The sequence below is a fragment of the Pseudophryne corroboree genome, chromosome 4 (genome assembly GCF_028390025.1).
Source record: "Pseudophryne corroboree isolate aPseCor3 chromosome 4, aPseCor3.hap2, whole genome shotgun sequence".
Taxonomy (NCBI): Eukaryota; Metazoa; Chordata; class Amphibia; order Anura; family Myobatrachidae; genus Pseudophryne; species Pseudophryne corroboree.
In genome coordinates, this window is record NC_086447.1 from 298283944 (window position 1) to 298305195 (window position 21252).

General features: G+C 46.0%; 1 protein-coding gene and 1 long non-coding RNA gene across 21 annotated transcripts in view; one reads left to right on the plus strand and one right to left on the minus strand.

Moving 5' to 3' along the window:
• TNIK (TRAF2 and NCK interacting kinase) overlaps positions 1–21252 on the minus strand; it is a 659967-nt gene that overhangs the window by 266688 nt on the left and 372027 nt on the right. For all 20 annotated transcript variants that reach the window (XM_063916233.1, XM_063916232.1, XM_063916239.1 and 17 more), the window contains exons 6-8: positions 11830–11920; positions 1880–2010; positions 357–411 (exon numbers count right to left, since the gene is read on the minus strand). In XM_063916233.1, the coding sequence (XP_063772303.1) occupies positions 357–411; positions 1880–2010; positions 11830–11920 (277 nt within the window). The remainder of the gene's footprint in view (positions 1–356; positions 412–1879; positions 2011–11829; positions 11921–21252) is intronic.
• The window catches only part of LOC134909414 (uncharacterized), an 88078-nt gene that overhangs the window by 41822 nt on the left and 25004 nt on the right, over positions 1–21252 (plus strand). The gene's annotated exons all lie outside the window — the stretch shown is intronic.

A 21252-nucleotide genomic window follows, 5' to 3' on the forward strand; every position in this document is an offset into this window, starting at 1 on the left:
TCAATTCAAATATTTTAATTGGTTTACTCACATTGCTAAATTATGCAATAACAACTGAATCCATAGGGCTCAATTCAATTAGGCGCGTCTTTCTGTACTCCCGGGCTGCTTACAAAATTCTGTGGGTACGGGGTGATGAGGGGGGAGGGGTTCCACTGCAGTTGCATCTACATCATTGCAAATGGAAACTCACCCCCTAATTGAATTGACCCCATAGTAATTAGTGTGATATGTGCATGAAAAATGCAAGACTCTTACATGTAGTTTTACTTCTTTGCTGCACATTAAAACCATTAAACGCAATAGCAGACAGGTCCAACAAAGTAATCCAACAACTGAGATTAGCTTGTACTTACGGGGAGCTCCTTCCGCCATCTCTATGGCTGTTATTCCTAAGGACCACAAATCACTCTGGAAAAGAATAGGGGAAAAGATGCAACAGAGAATATATTAAAAAATCTTCTAGAATGTATGAATGATTCACAGCTACTTATGTTATGGGATATTCTATCAATTTCTGTTTTCTGGACAGAAATGTTATTTGGAATGAAAAATAATGAACAAGTAAGGGCACTGTCACTCTATATTGACGGGAAATGCTTTTCCAATAGTGATGGGCTGCGGCTTTCAACCATGATGAACAACGACAATGAACAAGATGAATTGTTTGTCGCCCGCTGTCTCGGCTGGTGCTCCCTTCTTGTTTTTTATTTTTCTTTCCCAGTGAAACGAAATGAGGCTTGAAGTGGGACAGCTGTGTAGAATCACAGCACTCGTCAGGCTTACGCCCAGCCTGGAAAATACAGCTTTACTAGGAGAGGAAAATGATCCATAATAATAAAAGCAGAACACTAGATCCATATATCAAAAAACATTATTTTAAAGTAAAACTCTCAACTTAAATTTCCACTATGTGAAAAACACATGAATGTCATAGCATTTTACCAGTAATAATAACTTTTTAGTGTTAATAGAAATTTTTAATAATCTTACTTTAATTTACTGGCAACTCAATTAATAGTAATATAGCAAATATGGACCAACTGCTCCTCCCTGGGCACTGAAGAGAGTTCGGAGAAGGATGACTGGAGAACATCGAGAAGAGTAAGTTTTAGGAGTGGCTCATGAGAATGGCCAAATCCATAATATTAAGAAAAGAAAAAAGTATATATATATATATATATATATATATATATATATATATATATACATACGTACATACACATATATATATATACATACATACATGCACACACTTTTATATAATGCCACATTTCCAAGCCAACCTTATAATTTAACACCACACACCAGGACAATAATTCAGCAATTGTTTTGGCCATTAAAATAGCATACCTCCTGCTAATTGATTAAATACGGAGTCATTATTTGCTACTATATAAGTGACTTTTTTCTTTTCCTATAATAAAACGAGCACTTGAAGTATTGCAGTAGGGATTTAAGCTTGTAATAGGATTAAACATCATAGGCATAGAATTGAATAAGTATTTCTTATCAGGCCAGATAGCGAACCCCCATCCTAGCTTTGTTCTTGTATTGTTTGCTCAAGTTTTGAATAGAATGTAATTGTAAAAATCTGTCAATTGTGAGTTTTCCAAGAGAGCTGAAAATGGAATGTTTGTGAGGCCAGGGCTGCAAACTCTACTTCAGGCATAAAATCAATGCAGCTTTCTTGAAAGATTGCATCATTTGACTTCAGATTGCAAATGAATAAAAAAAAGGATTTGCTATAACTTATTTTGCCAGAGGTTTTTAGAAATTTGAAAGATGTCTCTGTAACAAGATAAACTACATAGGATATTGTTCCAATACTAGAATACCACCTAGATAGTTACATTAGCATCACAAATCAATAACGTACCTTAAAGTCATATGTAGCATCTGGGTTTTCATCACAGGCAATCACCTCAGGAGCCATCCAATACGGGGTGCCAATGAAGGTATTTCTCCTGCCTACTGTCCTGTCTAACTGGGCGCTGACACCAAAATCCACTGTTGTGAAGAATAAAAATCACGCATTCACTGCACTGTACACAAATCTATAAAAACATTTTTTGTTAAAGTCACTTACACCTCATATTTGAACGCTGGCTACACCTTTTACAATTAAACTTTCATTTGCATTTCATAATTCATGCATTTCATAATTCATGCATTCCAACCAGTGGCAGATGGAATGGTGGGACTGTAGTGCAATCCAAAAAAGGAATGGTGGGACTGCAGTGCAATCCAAAACTGACAGCGGAAGCAGGATAACTGAAGCGCGTAACTAAACCTATAAATGCTATTTCATATTTCCAAGAGTCAGCAGAAACCGCAACATCACCACAGGCAGAGCAATCAGATGACACAGGAGTCTGGGAGCAGGCACATGGAGGGAGGCAAGGATCCCTGCGGTGATGTTACATTTCCTGTGTAGAGGGCTCTCCCCTGTACCTTTATAGGTAGATTACTAGCTAGGCGCTACCAAGTCACACCATGGCATGGCATGACTAAAAGAGCTGTTTAACATGCAGGGAGGCTAGATGAGGGTAGACACATCTGTACTTCACTCTTTTGAATAGATTGCATGAAGCTTCTGGGTTATCAGTGTAATGGGCAGAGAGGCTTTGTGAATCTTATAGCAGAGTTGGGTCTGGTAAATTACTGGAGATTAAAGCACCCTCAGATACAGAGGAGTTCTCATACATCTAGCCTTAATACGCTATATTCCTGGTTCAAGTGAGCCTCCAGGTCATGTGCAACTCTGCTGGCATTGGGCATCTTTTTCTGTGACTAGGACACACCTAGAGATTGTACTGATTAATTTAATAAGTACACTTGTATACAGATATGTCCACATATATCACTGCTGCAGTCGTACCAAACAGACCCTCTTTTTTGCAGAAAATGTATCATTCGCAACACGATGTGACTAGGACATACGAGGAGACTTATTAATTGGATATACAGCAGTGACGTGCGGTGGGGTGAGGCAGGTGAGGCAGAGCCTTTCCTGTCATACTAAAGTTTGTGCCAGAGTTTTGATTGTATAAAGTATATGAAAAAATAAGAATTTACTTACCGATAATTCTATTTCTCATAGTCCGTAGTGGATGCTGGGACTTCCGTAAGGACCATGGGGAATAGCGGCTCCGCAGGAGACTGGGCACAAAAAGTAAAAGCTTTAGACTAGCTGGTGTGCACTGGCTCCTCCCCCTATGACCCTCCTCCAAGCCTCAGTTAGGATACTGTGCCCGGACGAGCGTACATAATAAGGAAGGATTTTGAATCCCGGGTAAGACTCATACCAGCCACACCAATCACACTGTACAACCTGTGATCTGAACCCAGTTAACAGTATGATAAACGTAGGAGCCTCTGAAAAGATGGCTCACAACAATAAACAATAACTATATACAAGTATTGCAGACAATCCGCACTTGGGATGGGCGCCCAGCATCCACTACGGACTATGAGAAATAGAATTATCGGTAAGTAAATTCTTATTTTCTCTGACGTCCTAGTGGATGCTGGGACTTCCGTAAGGACCATGGGGATTATACCAAAGCTCCCAAACGGGCGGGAGAGTGCGGATGACTCTGCAGCACCGAATGAGAGAACTCCAGGTCCTCCTCAGCCAGGGTATCGAATTTGTAAAATTTTGCAAACGTGTTTGCCCCTGACCAAGTAGCTGCTCGGCAAAGTTGTAAAGCCGAGACCCCTCGGGCAGCCGCCCACGATGAGCCCACTTTTCTTGTGGAATGGGCTTTAACAGATTTTGGCTGTGGCAGTCCTGCCACAGAATGTGCAAGCTGAATTGTACTACAAATCCAACGAGCAATCGTCTGCTTAGAAGCAGGAGCACCCAGCTTGTTGGGTGCATACAGGATAAACAGCGAGTCAGATTTTCTGACTCCAGCTGTCCTGGAAACATATATTTTCAGGGCCCTGACTACGTCCAACAACTTGGAGTCCTCCAAGTCCCTAGTAGCCGCAGGCACCACAATAGGTTGGTTCATGTGAAACGCTGAAACCACCTTAGGGAGAAATTGAGGACGAGTCCTCAATTCTGCCCTGTCTGAATGAAAAATTAGGTAAGGGCTTTTATATGACAAAGCCGCCATTTCTGAGACACGCCTGGCTGACGCCAGAGCTAACAGCATGACCACCTTCCATGTGAGATATTTTAATTCCACAGTGGTGAGTGGTTCAAACCAATGTGATTTTAGGAACCCTAAAACTACATTGAGATCCCAAGGTGCCACTGGTGGCACAAAAGGAGGTTGTATATGCAGTACCCCCTTGACAAACGTCTGAACTTCAAGCAATGAAGCCAGTTCTTTCTGGAAGAAGATCGACAGGGCCGAAATTTGAACCTTAATGGATCCTAATTTTAGGCCCATAGACAGTCCAGCTTGCAGGAAATGCAGGAAACGACCCAGTTGAAATTCCTCTGTGGGGGCCTTCTTAGCCTCACACCAGGAAACATATTTTCGCCAAATTCGGTGATAATGTTTCGCAGTTACATCCTTCCTGGCTTTGATCAGGGTAGGGATGACTTCATCTGGAATGCCTTTTTCCATCAGGATCCGGCGTTCAACCATCATGCCGTCAAACGCAGCCGCGGTAAGTCTTGGAACAGACAAGGTCCCTGCTGGAGCAGGTCCTTTCTTAGAGGTAGAGGCCACGGGTCCTCCGTGAGCATCTCTTGCAGTTCCGGGTACCAAGTTCTTCTTGGTCAATCCGGAGCCACGAGTATAGTCTTCACTCCTCTCCTTCTTATGATTCTCAGTACTTTTGGAATGAGAGGCAGAGGAGGGAACACATACACCGACTGGTACACCCACGGTGTTACCAGAGCGTCCACCGCTATTGCCTGAGGGTCCCTTGACCTGGCGCAATATCTGTCCAGTTTTTTGTTGAGACGGGACGCCATCATGTCCACCTTTGGTTTTTCCCAACGGTTTACAATCATTTGAAAGACTTCTGGGTGAAGTCCCCACTCCCCCGGGTGGAGGTCGTGTCTGCTGAGGAAGTCTGCTTCCCAGTTGTCCACTCCCGGAATGAACACTGCTGACAGTGCCACCACATGATTTTCCGCCCAGCGAAGAATCCTTGCAGCTTCTGCCATTGCCCTCCTGCTTCTTGTGCCGCCCTGTCTGTTGACGTGGGCGACTGCCGTGATGTTGTCCGATTGAATCAATACCGACTGACCCTGAAGCAGAGGCCTTGCTTGACTTAGGGCATTGTAAATGGCCCTTAGTTCCAGGATATTTATGTGAAGAGACGTTTCCATGCTTGACCACAAGCCCTGGAAATTTCTTCCCTGTGTGACTGCTCCCCAGCCTCTCAGGCTGGCATCGGTGGTCACCAGCATCCAATCCTGAATGCCGAATCTGCGGCCCTCTAGAAGATGAGCACTCTGTAACCACCACAGGAGAGACACCCTTGTCCTTGGAGATAGGGTTATCCGCTGATGCATCTGAAGATGCGATCCGGACCATTTGTCCAGCAGATCCCACTGAAAAGTTCTTGCATGGAATCTTCCGAATGGAATCGCTTCGTAAGAAGCCACCATTTTTCCCAGGACTCTCGTGCATTGATGCACTGACACTTGGCCTGGTTTTAGGAGTTTCCTGACTAGCTCGGATAACTCCCTGGCCTTCTCCTCCGGGAGAAACACCTTTTTCTGGACTGTGTCCAGAATCATCCCCAGGAACAGTAGACGTGTTGTTGGAATCAGCTGTGATTTTGGGATATTTAGGATCCACCCGTGCTGACGTAGCACTACCTGAGATAGTGCTACTCCGACCTCTAACTGTTCCCTGGACCTTGCCCTTATCAGGAGATCGTCCAAGTAAGGGATAATTAAGACGCCTTTTCTTCGAAGAAGAATCATCATTTCGGCCATTACCTTGGTAAAGACCCGTGGTGCCGTGGACAATCCAAACGGCAGCGTCTGAAACTGATAATGACAGTTTTGTACCACAAACCTGAGGTACCCTTGGTGAGAAGGGTAGATTGGGACATGGAGATAAGCATCTTTGATGTCCAGAGACACCATATAGTCCCCTTCTTCCAGGTTCGCTATCACTGCTCTGAGTGACTCCATCTTGAATTTGAACCTTTTTATGTAAGTGTTCAAGGATTTTAGATTTAAAATGGGTCTCACCGAGCCGTCCGGCTTCGGTACCACAAACAGCGTGGAATAATACCCCTTTCCCTGTTGTAGGAGGGGTACCTTGATTATCACCTGCTGGGAATACAGCTTGTGAATAGCTTCCACTACCGCCTCCCTGTCGGAGGGAGACGTTGGTAGAGCAGACTTCAGGAACCGGCGAGGGGGAGACGTCTCGAATTCCAATTTGTACCCCTGTGATACTACCTGCAGGATCCAGGGGTCCACTTGCGAGTGCGCCCACTGCGCGCTGAAATTCTTGAGACGGCCCCCCACCGTGCCTGAGTCCGCTTGTAAGGCCCCAGCGTCATGCTGAAGACTTGGCAGAAGCGGGGGAGGGCTTCTGCTCCTGGGAAGAGGCTGCCTGGTGCAGTCTTTTTCCCCTTCCTCTGCCCCGGGGCAGAAATGAGTGGCCTTTTGCCCGCTTGCCCTTATGGGAACGAAAGGACTGAGTTTGAAAAGACGGTGTCTTTTTCTGCTGAGAGGTGACCTGGGGTAAAAAGGTGGATTTTCCAGCCGTTGCTGTGGCCACCAGGTCCGATAGAACGACCCCAAATAACTCCTCCCCTTTATACGGCAATACTTCCATATGTCGTTTGGAATCTGCATCACCTGACCACTGTCGCGTCCATAACGCTCTTCTGGCAGAAATGGACATCGCACTCACTCTAGATGCCAGGGTGCAAATATCCCTCTGTGCATCTCGCATATATAGTAATGCATCCTTTAAATGCTCTATAATTAATAATATACTGTCCCTATCCAGGGTATCAATATTTTCAGTCAGGGAATCCGACCAAGCCACTCCAGCACTGCACATCCAGGCTGAGGCGATTGCTGGTCGCAGTATAACACCAGTATGTGTGTATATACCTTTTAGGACATTTTCCAGCCTTCTATCAGCTGGTTCCTTAAGGGCGGCCGTATCGGGAGACGGTAACGCCACTTGTTTTGATAAGCGTGTGAGCGCCTTATCTACCCTAGGGGGTGTTTCCCAACGTGCCCTAACCTCTGGCGGGAAAGGGTATAGTGCCAATAATTTATTAGAAATCAGCAGTTTTTTATCGGGGGAAAACCACGCTTTATCACACACCTCATTTAATTCATCTGATTCAGGAAAAACTACTGGTAGTTTTTTCACACCCCACATAATACACTTTTTGTGGTACTTGTAGTGTCAGAAATATTCAATGCCTCCTTCATTGCCGTGATCATGTAACGTGTGGCCCTACTGGACATTACGTTTGTCTCCTCACCGTCGACACTGGATTCAGTATCCGTGTCTGGGTCTGTGTCGACCATCTGAGGTAACGGGCGTTTTAGCGCCCCCGACGGTGTCTGAGACGCCTGAACAGGCACTAATTGATTTGCCGGCTGTCTCATGTCGTCAACAGTTTTTTGCAAAGTGCTGACACTGTCACGTAATTCTTTAAACACGACCATCCAGTCAGGTGTCGACTCCCTAGGGGGTGACATCACTAACACAGGCAATTGCTCTGCTTCCACATCATTTTCCTCCTCATACATGTCGACACAATCGTACCGACACCCAGCACACACACAGGGAATGCTCTGAAAGAGGACAGGACCCCACGAGCCCTTTGGGGAGACAGAGAGAGAGTTTGCCAGCACACACCAGAGCGCTATATATATACAGGGATAACCTTATGTAAGTGTTACTCCCTTTATAGCTGCTGTTTTATATTAGCTGCCAATAGTGCCCCCCCCTCTCTTGTTTTACCCTGATTCTGTAGCAGGACTGCAGGGGAGAGTCTGGGAGCCTTCCTTCCAGCGGAACTGTGAGGGAAAATGGCGCTTGTGTGCTGAGGAGATAGGCTCCGCCCCCTTCACGGCGGCCTTTTCTCCCGCTTTTTTTAGGAAAACTGGCAGGGGTGAAATGCATCCATATAGCCCAGGAGCTATATGTGATGTATTTCTTTAGCCATATAAGGTTTAAACATGTTTTATTGCGTCTCAGGGCGCTCCCCCCCAGCGCCCTGCACCCTCAGTGACCGGAGTGTGAAGTGTGCTGAGAGCAATGGCGCACAGCTGCAGTGCTGTGCGCTACCTTATCTGAAGACAGGAACGTCTTCTGCCGCCGATTTCTCCGGACCTCTTCGCTCTTCTGGCTCTGTAAGGGGGCCGGCGGCGCGGCTCCGGGACCCATCCAGGCTGAACCTGTGATCGTCCCTCTGGAGCTAATGTCCAGTAGCCAAGAAGCCCAATCCACTCTGCACGCAGGTGAGTTCGCTTCTTCTCCCCTTAGTCCCACGATGCAGTGAGCCTGTTGCCAGCAGGACTCACTGAAAATAAAAAACCTATATAAACTTTTACTTCTAAGCAGCTCAGGAGAGTCACCTAGCATGCACCCTTCTCGTTCGGGCACAAAAATCTAACTGAGGCTTGGAGGAGGGTCATAGGGGGAGGAGCCAGTGCACACCAGCTAGTCTAAAGCTTTTACTTTTTGTGCCCAGTCTCCTGCGGAGCCGCTATTCCCCATGGTCCTTACGGAAGTCCCAGCATCCACTAGGACGTCAGAGAAATACAAAGAATATGTTTGAAATATCTTCTTTGCATTATTCTAATAATTTTTATAGCCAAAACTCTGGAGTAAAAAGTCTATGGCAGGTGATGCAGTACCTCACCTGGCTAACTTTCCCCCACACCTCTGATCAAAACTCACCAAATTTCAAGGAGTTTATACTGCTGCACCTGTGTATAATGCCCAGATGTATGCTTTGGCTCATATATTGCATGTAAACCTGGCTCTGGTGCCAGCCAGTGCCTCCAGAGCTATTTAGCTCACTGCACGTCCCTGATATACAGTATAACATTTGTAGATCTGTGTGCGACTAAGTCACTGTACTAGATGTGCTACGATGTACTGCAGCAGTCACAGCTTTTTTTCCCATACAAGTTTTGCTGTGCTCCGTATACAGACTCACATACAATGTACAAGTGTTATATGTCAAATTAATCAGCACAGTCTACTTGTGCATACTACTTGCATCGCACTACAAATATGACACATTTTTGTAACAAAACAAACAAAAAAAAGGTTCACAAAGTTGAATGGGGACCTGGCGACTCACTCATGCTGGGCATCTCGTGACACATGCTGTATATAAGTCTAGATGTATGAGAACACATCTGTATCTGTGTGCGACTGAGTCTGTATATGAGCCACAACTGAACTTGCATAGTAGCACTTTGCATAAAGATTCAGAGAGTCAGTGGCACAGAAATACAAGTGTTGCATATCAAATTAATCAGCAGAGTCTTTTGGTGCATCCAGAGTCTCACAGTACCTGGCCCACCAGCTGGGGCAACTGCAGCAATAATGTATGAGAACACATCTGTAAAGCAATATTTGTTTTTCCCACATACTGTATACAGTACACTCCTTCTCCAGGACTGATCTGGGCTTGGCCGCTCAATTATTAACCCCCTTGACTCAATTGGTAGACTATAAAGCTAGGGTTATAGCAGACCAGTTTTTCACTTGTCCTGGGGCTGGATTTAAGTTTTCAATGTGGGCATTCCTTTTTCGTTTTGTGTCCCTTTTAGCGGACGCAGATGGGAGCTGGGTAAAAACATGGAGGTGAGCTGGCGGGGGTACTTTTAAAAGTCCATACTTGCTCTAATTTCTCACCTATTGTTTGGGACATTTTTGAAGCTCATCTCTTTAAAATATAGGTATCTGAATTGACAATCTAGGTGACAGGAACTGGAAATACATCCTGTAGAACTCTTATGCAGCCATACTTGTCTGATAGGCTTGATTAATCCTGAGTGGCTTGGGTGTCATGCCAAAAAGAGTGGATTGATGGTCTTATAGCTAAAAATCCATCACAGGTTATTGTTTTCTGCCCACTCTCATAATGCATATGCTGATAGGACTGGAAGCTATTTGGTCCATTTAGTTAAAGCAGTGGTGTTGGGGTCATTTTACCCTCTAGATACTCCTACCAACTAATACCCCAGGAACCGTCCCTTAAATTCACTACATTTGAGGTCCATGCTATACGCCTCTTCTAACCTGTTCATCTTTGCGTAGCTGCCATTTACTGCCTTCCTGGCATTCCCTCCAAATTCCTTGACAACTTTGCTTCCTGGCTTCCTCACTTCCTCTCTTCTAACATTCCCTCCATTATCTTAGGTGATTTCAACATCTCAATTGATATCCCCACAAAATCCCCTGCCTATAAACTCCTTAACCTCTCACCTTCGCTTGGTCTCTCCCAGTGGAGATCTGAATGGGAACTCACTTGATATGGTCTTCACACACCGTTGTGGAATTTTTGATTTCTCCTACTCCCCATTTCCCCTCTCTGATCACCATCTTTTCTTTTAACTACTATCTCTCTGCTACTCCAGCTCTACCTCCCTAAGGCTACCATCACTAATCGTAACATTAAGGCTATCGACACCACTTCCCTATATTCCCCGTTCAACTCTTTTCTCTCTCTCATGCCCTGAACAAGCCACTTCATTATACAATTTATCCCTTATTTCTGCTTTGACTCGGTTGCTCCAGCAACCACTATTCACCCTCGCAGATCAGTACCTCAACCCTAGCACACCAAATATCTGCAAAAATGCTCAAGAACTACCGAATGTCAGTGGAGGAAATCGCATGCTAAGGCCGTCTTTCTCCATTTTAAAGTTATGCTCAGTCGTACTTCAAGCACCTCATCTCTTCCTGGTCTTGGAACTCCCTGGCACCTCTTTGCCACAGTCAACTCACTCCTCTGCCAACCCCCACCTCAACTCCCGTCTGCACTCTCTGCTCCTGACTTTGTCACTTACTTCACATCCAAAATTGACTCCATAAGTCTTGACATCATATCCCAACACACCATCAGCAACCTTCTTTCTCTTACCATCCGTCCCCATCTCTCTTACCAACTCTAAGAACTTTCACTCATGTATATGGTAAGAAAGTAATGGTTCTCATCCATCCCTTCCCCCCACCTTGACCCTATCCCTTCCTGCCTACCTTTTAATCTCTCCCTCTCATCAAGCACTGTCCCCTCTGCCTTCAAGTATGCACTCAAAAACAACCCTTGATCCACACACTATCACCAACTACTGACCCATTTCTTTCCTCCCTTTTGCATCCAAACTCCTTGGAGTGTATTGTCTACAACTGCCTTACCGCATTTCAATCCTCCCACTCACTGCTTGACCCATTCTAGTCTTTCTTCCATCTTCTCCATTCCCCTGTGGACCACTCTCTCCTTCTGCAAATCCTTCACTGCCTTGGTATGCTTGACACTGACCTCTCCTGGTTATACTGCTATATCTCTGACCGTTCCTTCTCCGTCTCCTCTGATAACTCCACCTCCCCCCACTTCCACTAACTGTAGGTATCCCCCAAGGTTCTGCTCTTGGTTCTCTCCTTTCCAACTGCACCAAATTTGAGAGCCAGGAGAGTAGGTGGGATGAAAGGTGTGTTCACTCAATTTGATATGAATCACATTGTTAAAGCTCTGCACCCCACAGCACCTTGCCTTCATGTCCCTGCCCCCTCCACTTCCCTGATACCAGATATGAACTGAAATAGTCAATATCACTCAAATGCACAAAGTGTTTGTGCTATCATTCTCCCATTACACAATTGTGTAAATTAAGTGCATAGATGTGCTTACCTAGCTTGACTTCTGCATTCTCCGTAAGCAAGACATTTTGCCCCTTAATGTCTCGATGAATCACCTTATGCTGATGCAGATGACTCAGGCCCTGGGGAGATTGATGAAGAATAGTAGACTATAATATGTATTTCAAGGCAATTGTATGAGTTAACAGAGCACTGCATATTTGTCACCTGAAAATGGATTTTTATTTTAAACCTAGAACACAAAATGTGTGGCTATTTAAAACAGATTTCAGCAATATATGTTATGCGATCATCCAGCATACCCTGTATGATGATTTACATCTTATTAGAATTACAAGCACAAAATGCAGGTCTGGCACAATTTTAAAAAAATATCTGCATGTTTCATAATTCAGATGTACAAGTAGTGGATAAAAAACGTTAATACCAATATTCGTTCACATAATAGGGCTTTGGACCACCACTTTGGTTGGTGGCCCAACATTCTTCTGTAAACTCAATAAAGGAGTCTGCCATTGTAGGAAATGGTGCAGAAGGCAGCACCATTCTTCCACAAGGAAGCCACTCAAATGACATGTGGTTGTGACCATACACACTATGAAAGGAATAGGGTATGTTGGTGCAGTACAGGCAGTTACTTTATCCATCGTGTATTACCATCAGGGAGGCACCGGATTGGCTCCAAATTTATATTCTGCAGCAGGAAAATGACACCAAACATGCAACCAATCTCATTAAGAACTATTTTCAGCGTAAAGAAAAAGGAGCCCTGAAAGTGATGATGTGGCCCCCCACAAAGCCCTCATCTTAAAATCAATGAGTCTGTCTGGGATTACATGGAGACAGGAGGATTTGAGCAAGCCTACATGCACAGAAGATCTATGGTTAGTTATCTCAGATGTTTAGACCAACCTCCTTGTCCAAGTATACCTAGAAGAATTGATGCTCTTTTGAAGGCAAAGTGTGATTTCATTTAGATTTTTAAATAGAGTTGATTTAGATTTCTCTTCTGTTCATTCACTTTATTTTTATCAATTAACAAAATGAAAACTATTAACACTTCTATTTTTGAAAGCATACATACTTTGCAGCAATTTTTTCCACACCTGCCTAAAACTTTTGCACAGTATTGTATATTATGAAAACAAGTCCTTTGCTGAAGTGGTTTTTCCTCATGTTTCCGTTCTGATAATTATTTATTTATTAGCAGTTTCTTATATAGCGCAGCATATTCCGTTGCGCTTTACAATTAGAACAACAGTTATAGAACAAAACAGGGCACAGACAGACATAGCGGTAGGAAGGCCCTGCTCGCAAGCTTACAATCTAGAGGGAAATAGGTATTGATACACAAGGATAGATGCAACCTGTTACATAATGTTTCCCCAGATTGCTAGCTTCTTAGTGGGTTGTATATGATATGATCACCCAGCAATGTTAGAAGACAAAATGTGAGGTTATGGGGACTGTGCAGAGGGAATGTAACTGGATAGGGAAGCATTGAAGGTTGTGTGTGTGGGTCAGGAATTTGGTAGGCTTGTCTGAAGAGATGAGTTTTCAGGGAACGTTTAAAGGTTTGGAGACTAGTGGAGAGTCTTATTGTGCGTGGGAGGGCATACCACAGAGTGGGTGAAGCCCGGGTAAAGTCCTGTAATTTTGAGTGGGAACAGGTAATACATCTGGTAATTACCATAGACATTTTACTTGTGAAACATCAGTAAGTTAAGCTTAGTCACAAAGATACTGTCAAAGGTGCTCCAAAAATCATTATGGCTCTTTTACAGCCATGCTATTCAGAATTACAAGTAGACAGAACAGACCAAAATCTTTATACATGGCACGTGCTGGGATGTTAAGTTGCTTAATAATCACACTGTGTGAAAGCCCTTGCTGTGACTATACTTGGGCTCCATCATTTACCTTTTTCTTTGTTAATTACCTGCTGATTAGTAGAACAGAGCTATAAATCTTGTAGTCTTCAGTTGTTTCTGAACCAACATTTGGACAGTGCATTAATATTATAGGGATAGGATAGGATAGGATAAGGATAGGAGGAACTAGAGAGCCCTCAACTACAAAAATGCAATACAAGCCATCTTAAATCTAGGTATTCTCACACACAGATTTAGAACACAAATTTCCTACACAATAGAGAGTGAAGCACTCACCCTAGAAAATCTGCGTTTAATGGGAAAAATAAGATTTTACTTACAGGTAAATCTATTTCTCGTAGTCCGTAGTGGATGCTGGGGACTCCGTAAGGACTATGGGGAATAGACGGGCTCCGCAGGAGACAGGGCACTTTAAGAAAGAATTAGGACTACTGGTGTGCTCTGGCTCCTCCCTCTATGCCCCTCCTCCAGACCTCAGTTAAGGAAACTGTGCCCGGAAGAGCTGACAGTACAAGGAAAGGATTTTGGAATCCAGGGTAACACTCATACCAGCCACACCAATCACACCGTATAACTCGTGATAAACATACCCAGTTAACAGTATGAACAACAACAGAGCATCAGACAAACCTGATGCAACCATAACATAACCCTTATTTAAGCAATAACTATATACAAGTATTGGAGAAGAAGTCCGCACTTCTGACGGGCGCCCAGCATCCACTACGGACTATGAGAAATAGATTTACCGGTAAGTAAAATCTTATTTTCTCTAACGTCCTAGTGGATGCTGGGGACTCCGTAAGGACCATGGGTATTATACCAAAGCACCCAAACGGGCGGGAGAGTGCGGATGACTCTGCAGCACCGAATGAGAAACTCAAGGTCCTCCTCAGCCAGGGTATCAAACTTGTAGAACTTTGCAAAGGTGTTTGAACCCGACCAAGTAGCTGCTCGGCAAAGCTGTAATGCCGAGACCCCTCGGGCAGCCGCCCAAGAAGAGCCCACCTTCCTTGTGGAATGGGCTTTTACTGATTTTGGATGCGGCAATCCAGCCGCAGAATGAGCCTGCTGAATCGTGTTACAGATCCAGCGAGCAATAGTTTGCTTTGAAGCAGGAGCACCCAGCTTGTTGGATGCATACAGGGTAAACAGCGAGTCAGATTTTCTGACTCCAGCCGTCCTGGAAACATATATTTTCAGGGCCCTGACAACGTCTAGCAACTTGGAGTCCTCCAAGTCCCTAGTAGCCGCAGGCACCACAATAGGCTGGTTCAGGTGAAACGCTGACACCACCTTTGGGAGAAATTGGGGACGAGTCCTCAATTCTGCCCTATTCATATGGAAAATCAGATAAGGGCTTTTACATGATAAAGCCGCCAATTCTGACACACGCCTGGCTGAAGCCAAAGCCAATAACATGACCACTTTCCACGTGAGATATTTCAGATCCACGGTTTTTAGTGGCTCAAACCAATGTGATTTTAAGAAACTCAACATCACGTTGAGATCCCAAGGTGCCACAGGAGGCACAAATGGGGGCTGAATATGCAGCACTCCTTTCACAAATGTCTGAACTTCAGGTACTGAAGCTAGTTCTTTTTGAAAGAAAATCGACAGAGCCGAGATCTGTACTTTAATGGAGCCTAGTTTTAGCTAGTGATGAGCGGGTTCGGTTTTACTCGGTTTTACTCGGTTCTCAAAACAGAACCTTATGGGCTATCCAAAACACGTGACATCCGTGAGCCAATAAGATGCCGTTTTGAGAACCGAGTAAAACCGAGTAAAACCGAACCCGCTCATCACTAGTTTTAGGCCCATATTAACTCCTGCTTGCAGGAAATGCAGAAATCGACCTAGTTGAAATTCCTCTGTTAGGGCCTTTTCGGCCTCACACCATGCAACATACTTCCGCCATATGCGGTGATAATGATTTGCTGTAACCTCTTTTCTAGCTTTAATAAGCGTAGGAATGACTTCCTCCGGAATGCCCTTTTCCTTCAGGATCCGGCGTTCAACCGCCATGCCGTCAAACGCAGCCGCGGTAAGTCTTGGAACAGACAGGGCCCCTGCTGTAGCAGATCCTGTCTGAGCGGCAGAGACCACGGGTCCTCTGAGATCTTCTCTTAAAGTTCCGGGTACCACGCTCTTCTTGGCCAATCCGGAATCACGAGAATTGTGTTTACACCTCGCTTTCTTATTATTCTCAATACCTTTGGTATGAGAGGTAGAGGAGGGAACACATAAACTGACTGGTACACCCACGGTGTCACAAAAGCGTCCACAGCTATCGCCTGAGGGTCTCTTGACCTGGCGCAATACCTCTCTAGTTTTTTGTTTAGGCGGGACGCCATCATGTCCACCTGTGGACGACCCCACTGATTTACAATCATTTGGAAGACTTCTGGATGAAGTCCCCACTCTCCCGGGTGGAGGTCGTGCCTGCTGAGAAAGTCTGCTTCCCAGTTGTCCACTCCCGGGATGAACACTGCTGACAGTGCTAGTACATGATTTTCCGCCCATCGGAGAATCCTTGTGGCTTCTGTCATTGCCATCCTGCTTCTTGTGCCGCCCTGTCGATTCACATGGGCGACTGCCGTGATGTTGTCTGACTGGATCAGCACCGGCTGGTGTAGGAGCAGGGATTTTGCTTGACCTAGGGCATTGTAAATGGCCCTTAGTTCCAGAATATTTATGTGAAGGGAAGTCTCCTGACTTGACCATAGTCCTTGGAAGTTTCTTCCCTTTGTGACTGCCCCCCAGCCTCGTAGGCTGGCATCCGTGGTCACCAGGACCCAGTCCTGTATGCCGAATCTGCGGCCCTCCAAAAGATGAGCACTCTGCAGCCACCACAGAAGAGACACCCTGGTTCTTGGGGACAGGGTTATCAAGCGATGCATCTGAAGATGCGATCCGGACCACTTGTCCAACATGACCCACTGAAAAATCCTGGCATGGAACCTGCCGAATGGAATTGCTTCGTAAGAAGCTACCATCTTTCCCAGGACCCGCGTGCAGTGATGCACCGATACCTGTTTTGGTTTTAGGAGGTCTCTGACTAGAGAAGACAACTCCCTGGCTTTCTCCTCCGGGAGAAACACTTTTTTCTGGACTGTGTCCAGAATCATTCCCAGGAACATTAGACGTGTCGTCGGGACCAGCTGTGACTTTGGGATATTCAGAATCCAGCCGTGCTGGCGCAGCACTTCCTGAGATAGTGCTACTCCCACTAACAACTGTTCCTTGGATCGTGCCTTTATTAGGAGATCGTCCAAGTATGGGATAATTAAAACTCCCTTTTTTCGAAGGAGTATCATCATTTCCGCCATAACCTTGGTAAATACCCTCGGTGCCGTGGAGAGTCCAAACGGCAGCGTCTGGAATTGGTAATGGCAATCCTGTACCACAAATCTGAGGTACTCCTGGTGAGGATGGTAAATGGGGACATGCAGGTAAGCATCCTTGATGTCCAGGGATACCATGTAATCCCCCTCCTCCAGGCTTGCAATAACCGCCCTGAGCGATTCCATCTTGAACTTGAATTTTTTTATGTATATGTTCAAGGATTTCAAATTTAAAATGGGTCTCACCGAACCGTCCGGTTTCGGCACCACAAATAGTGTGGAATAGTAACCCCGGCCTTGTTGAAGTAGGGGTACCTTGATTATCACCTGCTGGGAATACAGCTTGTGAATCGCTGCTAGCACCGCCTCCCTGTCTGAGGGAGCAATCGGCAAGGCAGATTTTAGGAACCGGTGGGGTGGAGCCGCCTCGAATTCTAGCTTGTACCCCTGAGATACTATTTGAAGGATCCAGGGATCCACCTGTGAGCGAGCCCACTGATCGCTGAAATTCATGAGGCGGGCCCCCACCGTACCTGGCTCCGCCTGTGGAGCCCCACCGTCATGCGGCGGACTTGGAAGAGGAAGCGGGGGAGGACTTTTGCTCCTGGGAACCTGCTGTTTGTTGCAGCCTTTTTCCCCTACCTCTGCCTCTAGAGAGAAAAGACCCTCCTTTTCCCCGCTTGTTTTTCTGGGTCCGAAAGGACTGAACCTGATAAAATGGCGCCTTCTTAGGCTGTGAGGGGACATGGGGTAAAAATGCTGACTTCCCAGACGTTGCTGTGGAAACTAGGTCGGAGAGACCATCCCCAAATAATTCCTCCCCCTTATAAGGCAAAACTTCCATGTGCCTTTTGGAATCTGCATCTCCAGTCCACTGGCGAGTCCATAAGCATCTCCTAGCAGAGATGGACAATGCACTTATTTTAGATGCCAGCCGGCAGACTTCCCTCTGTGCATCTCTCATATATAAGACTGAGTCTTTGATATGGTCAATTGTCAGCAGAATCGTGTCTCTGTCTAGTGTGTCAATATTTTCTGACAGTTTATCCGACCACGCAGCGGCAGCACTGCACATCCATGTTGACGCAATAGCTGGTCTAAGTATAATGCCTGAGTGTGTATATACAGACTTCAGGATCGCCTCCTGCTTTCTATCAGCAGGTTCCTTAAGGGCGGCCGTATCCTGAGACGGTAGTGCCACCTTTTTAGACAAACGTGTGAGCGCTTTATCCACCCTAGGGGGTGTTTCCCAACGTGACCTATCCTCTGGCGGGAAAGGGAACGCCATTAGTACCTTCTTAGGAATTACCAATTTCTTATCAGGGGAAGCCCACGCTTCTTCACACACTTCATTTAATTCATCTGACGGGGGAAAAACTACAGGTAGTTTTTTCTCCCCAAACATAATACCCTTTTTTGTGGTACCTGGATGTAATTCAGAGATATTTAACACCTCTTTCATTGCCTCAATCATGCAGTGAATGGCCTTAATGGGCATTAAATTTGACTCCTCGTCGTCGACACTGGTGTCAGTATCCGTGTCGACATCTACTTGTGCCATCTGAGATAGCGGGCGTTTCAGAGCCCCTGATGACTTTTGACACACCTGGACAGGCACGAGCTGAGAACTCGGCTGTCCCGCAGTCGGCATGTCGTCAAATTTCTTATGTAATGAGTCTATACGTGCACTCATTTCTTTCCATAAGCACATCCACTCAGGTGTCTGCCCCCCAGGGGGTGACATCCCTTCTAAAGACATCTGCTCCGCCTCCACCTCATTATCCTCATCAAACATGTCGACACAGCCGTACCGACACACTCCACACACACAGGGAATGCTCAATATAGAGGACAGGACCCACAAAAGCCCTTTGGGGGGACAGAGTGAGAGTATGCCAGCACACACCAGAGCGCTATATAAGGCAGGGACTAACTGAGTTATGTCCCTTATAGCTGCTTTTTAATATAAACTATATACTGCGCCAAATTAAATGCCCCCCCTCTCTCTTTTTTACCCTTTTCTGTAGAGTAGTCTGCAGGGGAGAGCCAGGGAGCTTCCTTCCAGCGGAACTGTGAGGGAAAAATGGCGCCCAGTGTGCTGAGGGAGATAGCTCCGCCCCTTTTCCGCGGCCTATTCTCCCGCTTTTTTATGGAATCTGGCAGGGGTATTTACCTCATATATAGCCCCTGGGGCTATATATTGAGGTATTTTTGCCAGCCAAGGTGTTTTTATTGCTGCCTCAGGGCGCCCCCCCCCCAGCGCCCTGCAACCTCAGTGACCGGAGTGTGAAGTGTGAGAGGAGCAATGGCGCACAGCTGCAGTGCTGTGCGCTACCTTGGTGAAGACTGATGTCTTCATGCCGCCGATTTTCCGGACCATCTTCTTGCTTCTGGCTCCGTGAGGGGGACGGCGGCGCGGCTCCGGGACCGAACATCAAGGCTGGGCCTGCGATCGATCCCTCTGGAGCTAATGGTGTCCAGTAGCCTAAGAAGCCCAATCCGGCTGCAAGCAGGCGAGTTCGCTTCTTCTCCCCTTAGTCCCTCGCTGCAGTGAGCCTGTTGCCAGCAGGTCTCACTGAAAATAATAAACCTAAGACTATCTTTCTTCTAAGAGCTCAGGAGAGCCCCTAGTGTGCATCCAACCTCGGCCGGGCACAAAATCTAACTGAGGCTTGGAGGAGGGTCATAGTGGGAGGAGCCAGTGCACACCAGGTAGTCCTAAATCTTTCTAGAGTGCCCAGCCTCCTTCGGAGCCCGCTATTCCCCATGGTCCTTTCGGAGTTCCCAGCATCCACTAGGACGTTAGAGAAATAATAAATGGGCTTGCTAGCATGAATACAGCCAGAGATACCTGTCATTGTTCACTAATGCTGCAGACAGCCTGTGAATGCCTTCATTTTCTATATGGTTATGCCAAATTCTGTAATGGAGGCATTGTGGGCACAAACTTCTTAATTATGGTCATCATTGAGCAGCTTCATTACTATTGATAAATCTGATCAGCCTGTTATCTCAAAACGAGATTTATGGTAAGAACTTACCGTTGTTAAATATCTTTCTGCGAGGTACACTGGGCTCACAAGGATTCACATCGGGTGTAGAGTAGGATCTTGATCCGAGGCACCAACAGGCTCAAAGCTTTGACTGTTCCCAAGATCCATAGCGCCGCCTCCTCTATAACCCTGCCTACGTGCACAGGAGCTCAGTTTCGTTAACCAGTCCAATGCAGTAGCAGGTACTAGAGACGACAATCGCTCGTAGCCAATTACACCACACACTCACCACAGGAGAGGGTGTCAGCGGCTATGCCACACCAACCCAAAAAAGCTAAGTGAGTACGGGTGGGCGCCTTGTGGAGCCCAGTGTACCTCGCAGAAAGAAATTTAACAACGGTAAGTTCTTAACATAAATCTCGTTTTCTGCTGCGGGGTACACTGGGCTCCACAAGGATGAACATCGGGGATGTCCTAAAGCAATTCCTTATGGGAGGGGACGCACTGTAGCAGGCACAAGAATCTGGCGTCCAAAGGAAACATCCTGGGAGGCGGAAGTATCGAAGGCATAGAACTTAATGAACGTGTTCCCAGAGAACCACGTAGCCGCCTTGCACAACTGTTCAAGGGTCGCACCACGGTGGGCCGCCCAAGAAGATCCAACCGACCGAGTAGAATGGGCTTTGATGGTAGCAGGAACCGGACGACCAGCCGGTACATAAGCATGTGCAATCACCATTCTAATCCATCTGGACAGAGTCTGCTTGGAAGCAGGCCAGCCATGTTTGTGAAAACCAAACAACACGAAAAAGAGAATCAGATTTCCTAATGGAGGAAGTTCTCTTCACATAAATACAGAGAGCCCGTACTACATCCAAAGACCGCTCTTTGGTAGACAACTCAGCAGAATTAAAGGCTGGAACCACAATCTCCTGGTTAAGGTGGAAGGAAGACACCACCTTGGGTAAATAACCTGGCCGTGTTCTAAGAACCGCCCGGTCACGATGAAAAATCAAAAGGGGAGACTTAAAGGATAAGGCACCCAAGTCCGAGACCCTTGTAGCTGAAGCAATAGCCAGCAAGAATAGCACCTTAAGGGAGAGCCACTTAAGGTCAGCAGAGGCAAGAGGTTCAAATGGATACTCTTGCAAGGCCTCCAGTACCACCGAAAGATCCCAAGGGGCCACAGGAGGTACATAAGGAGGCTGAATCCGCAACACGCCCT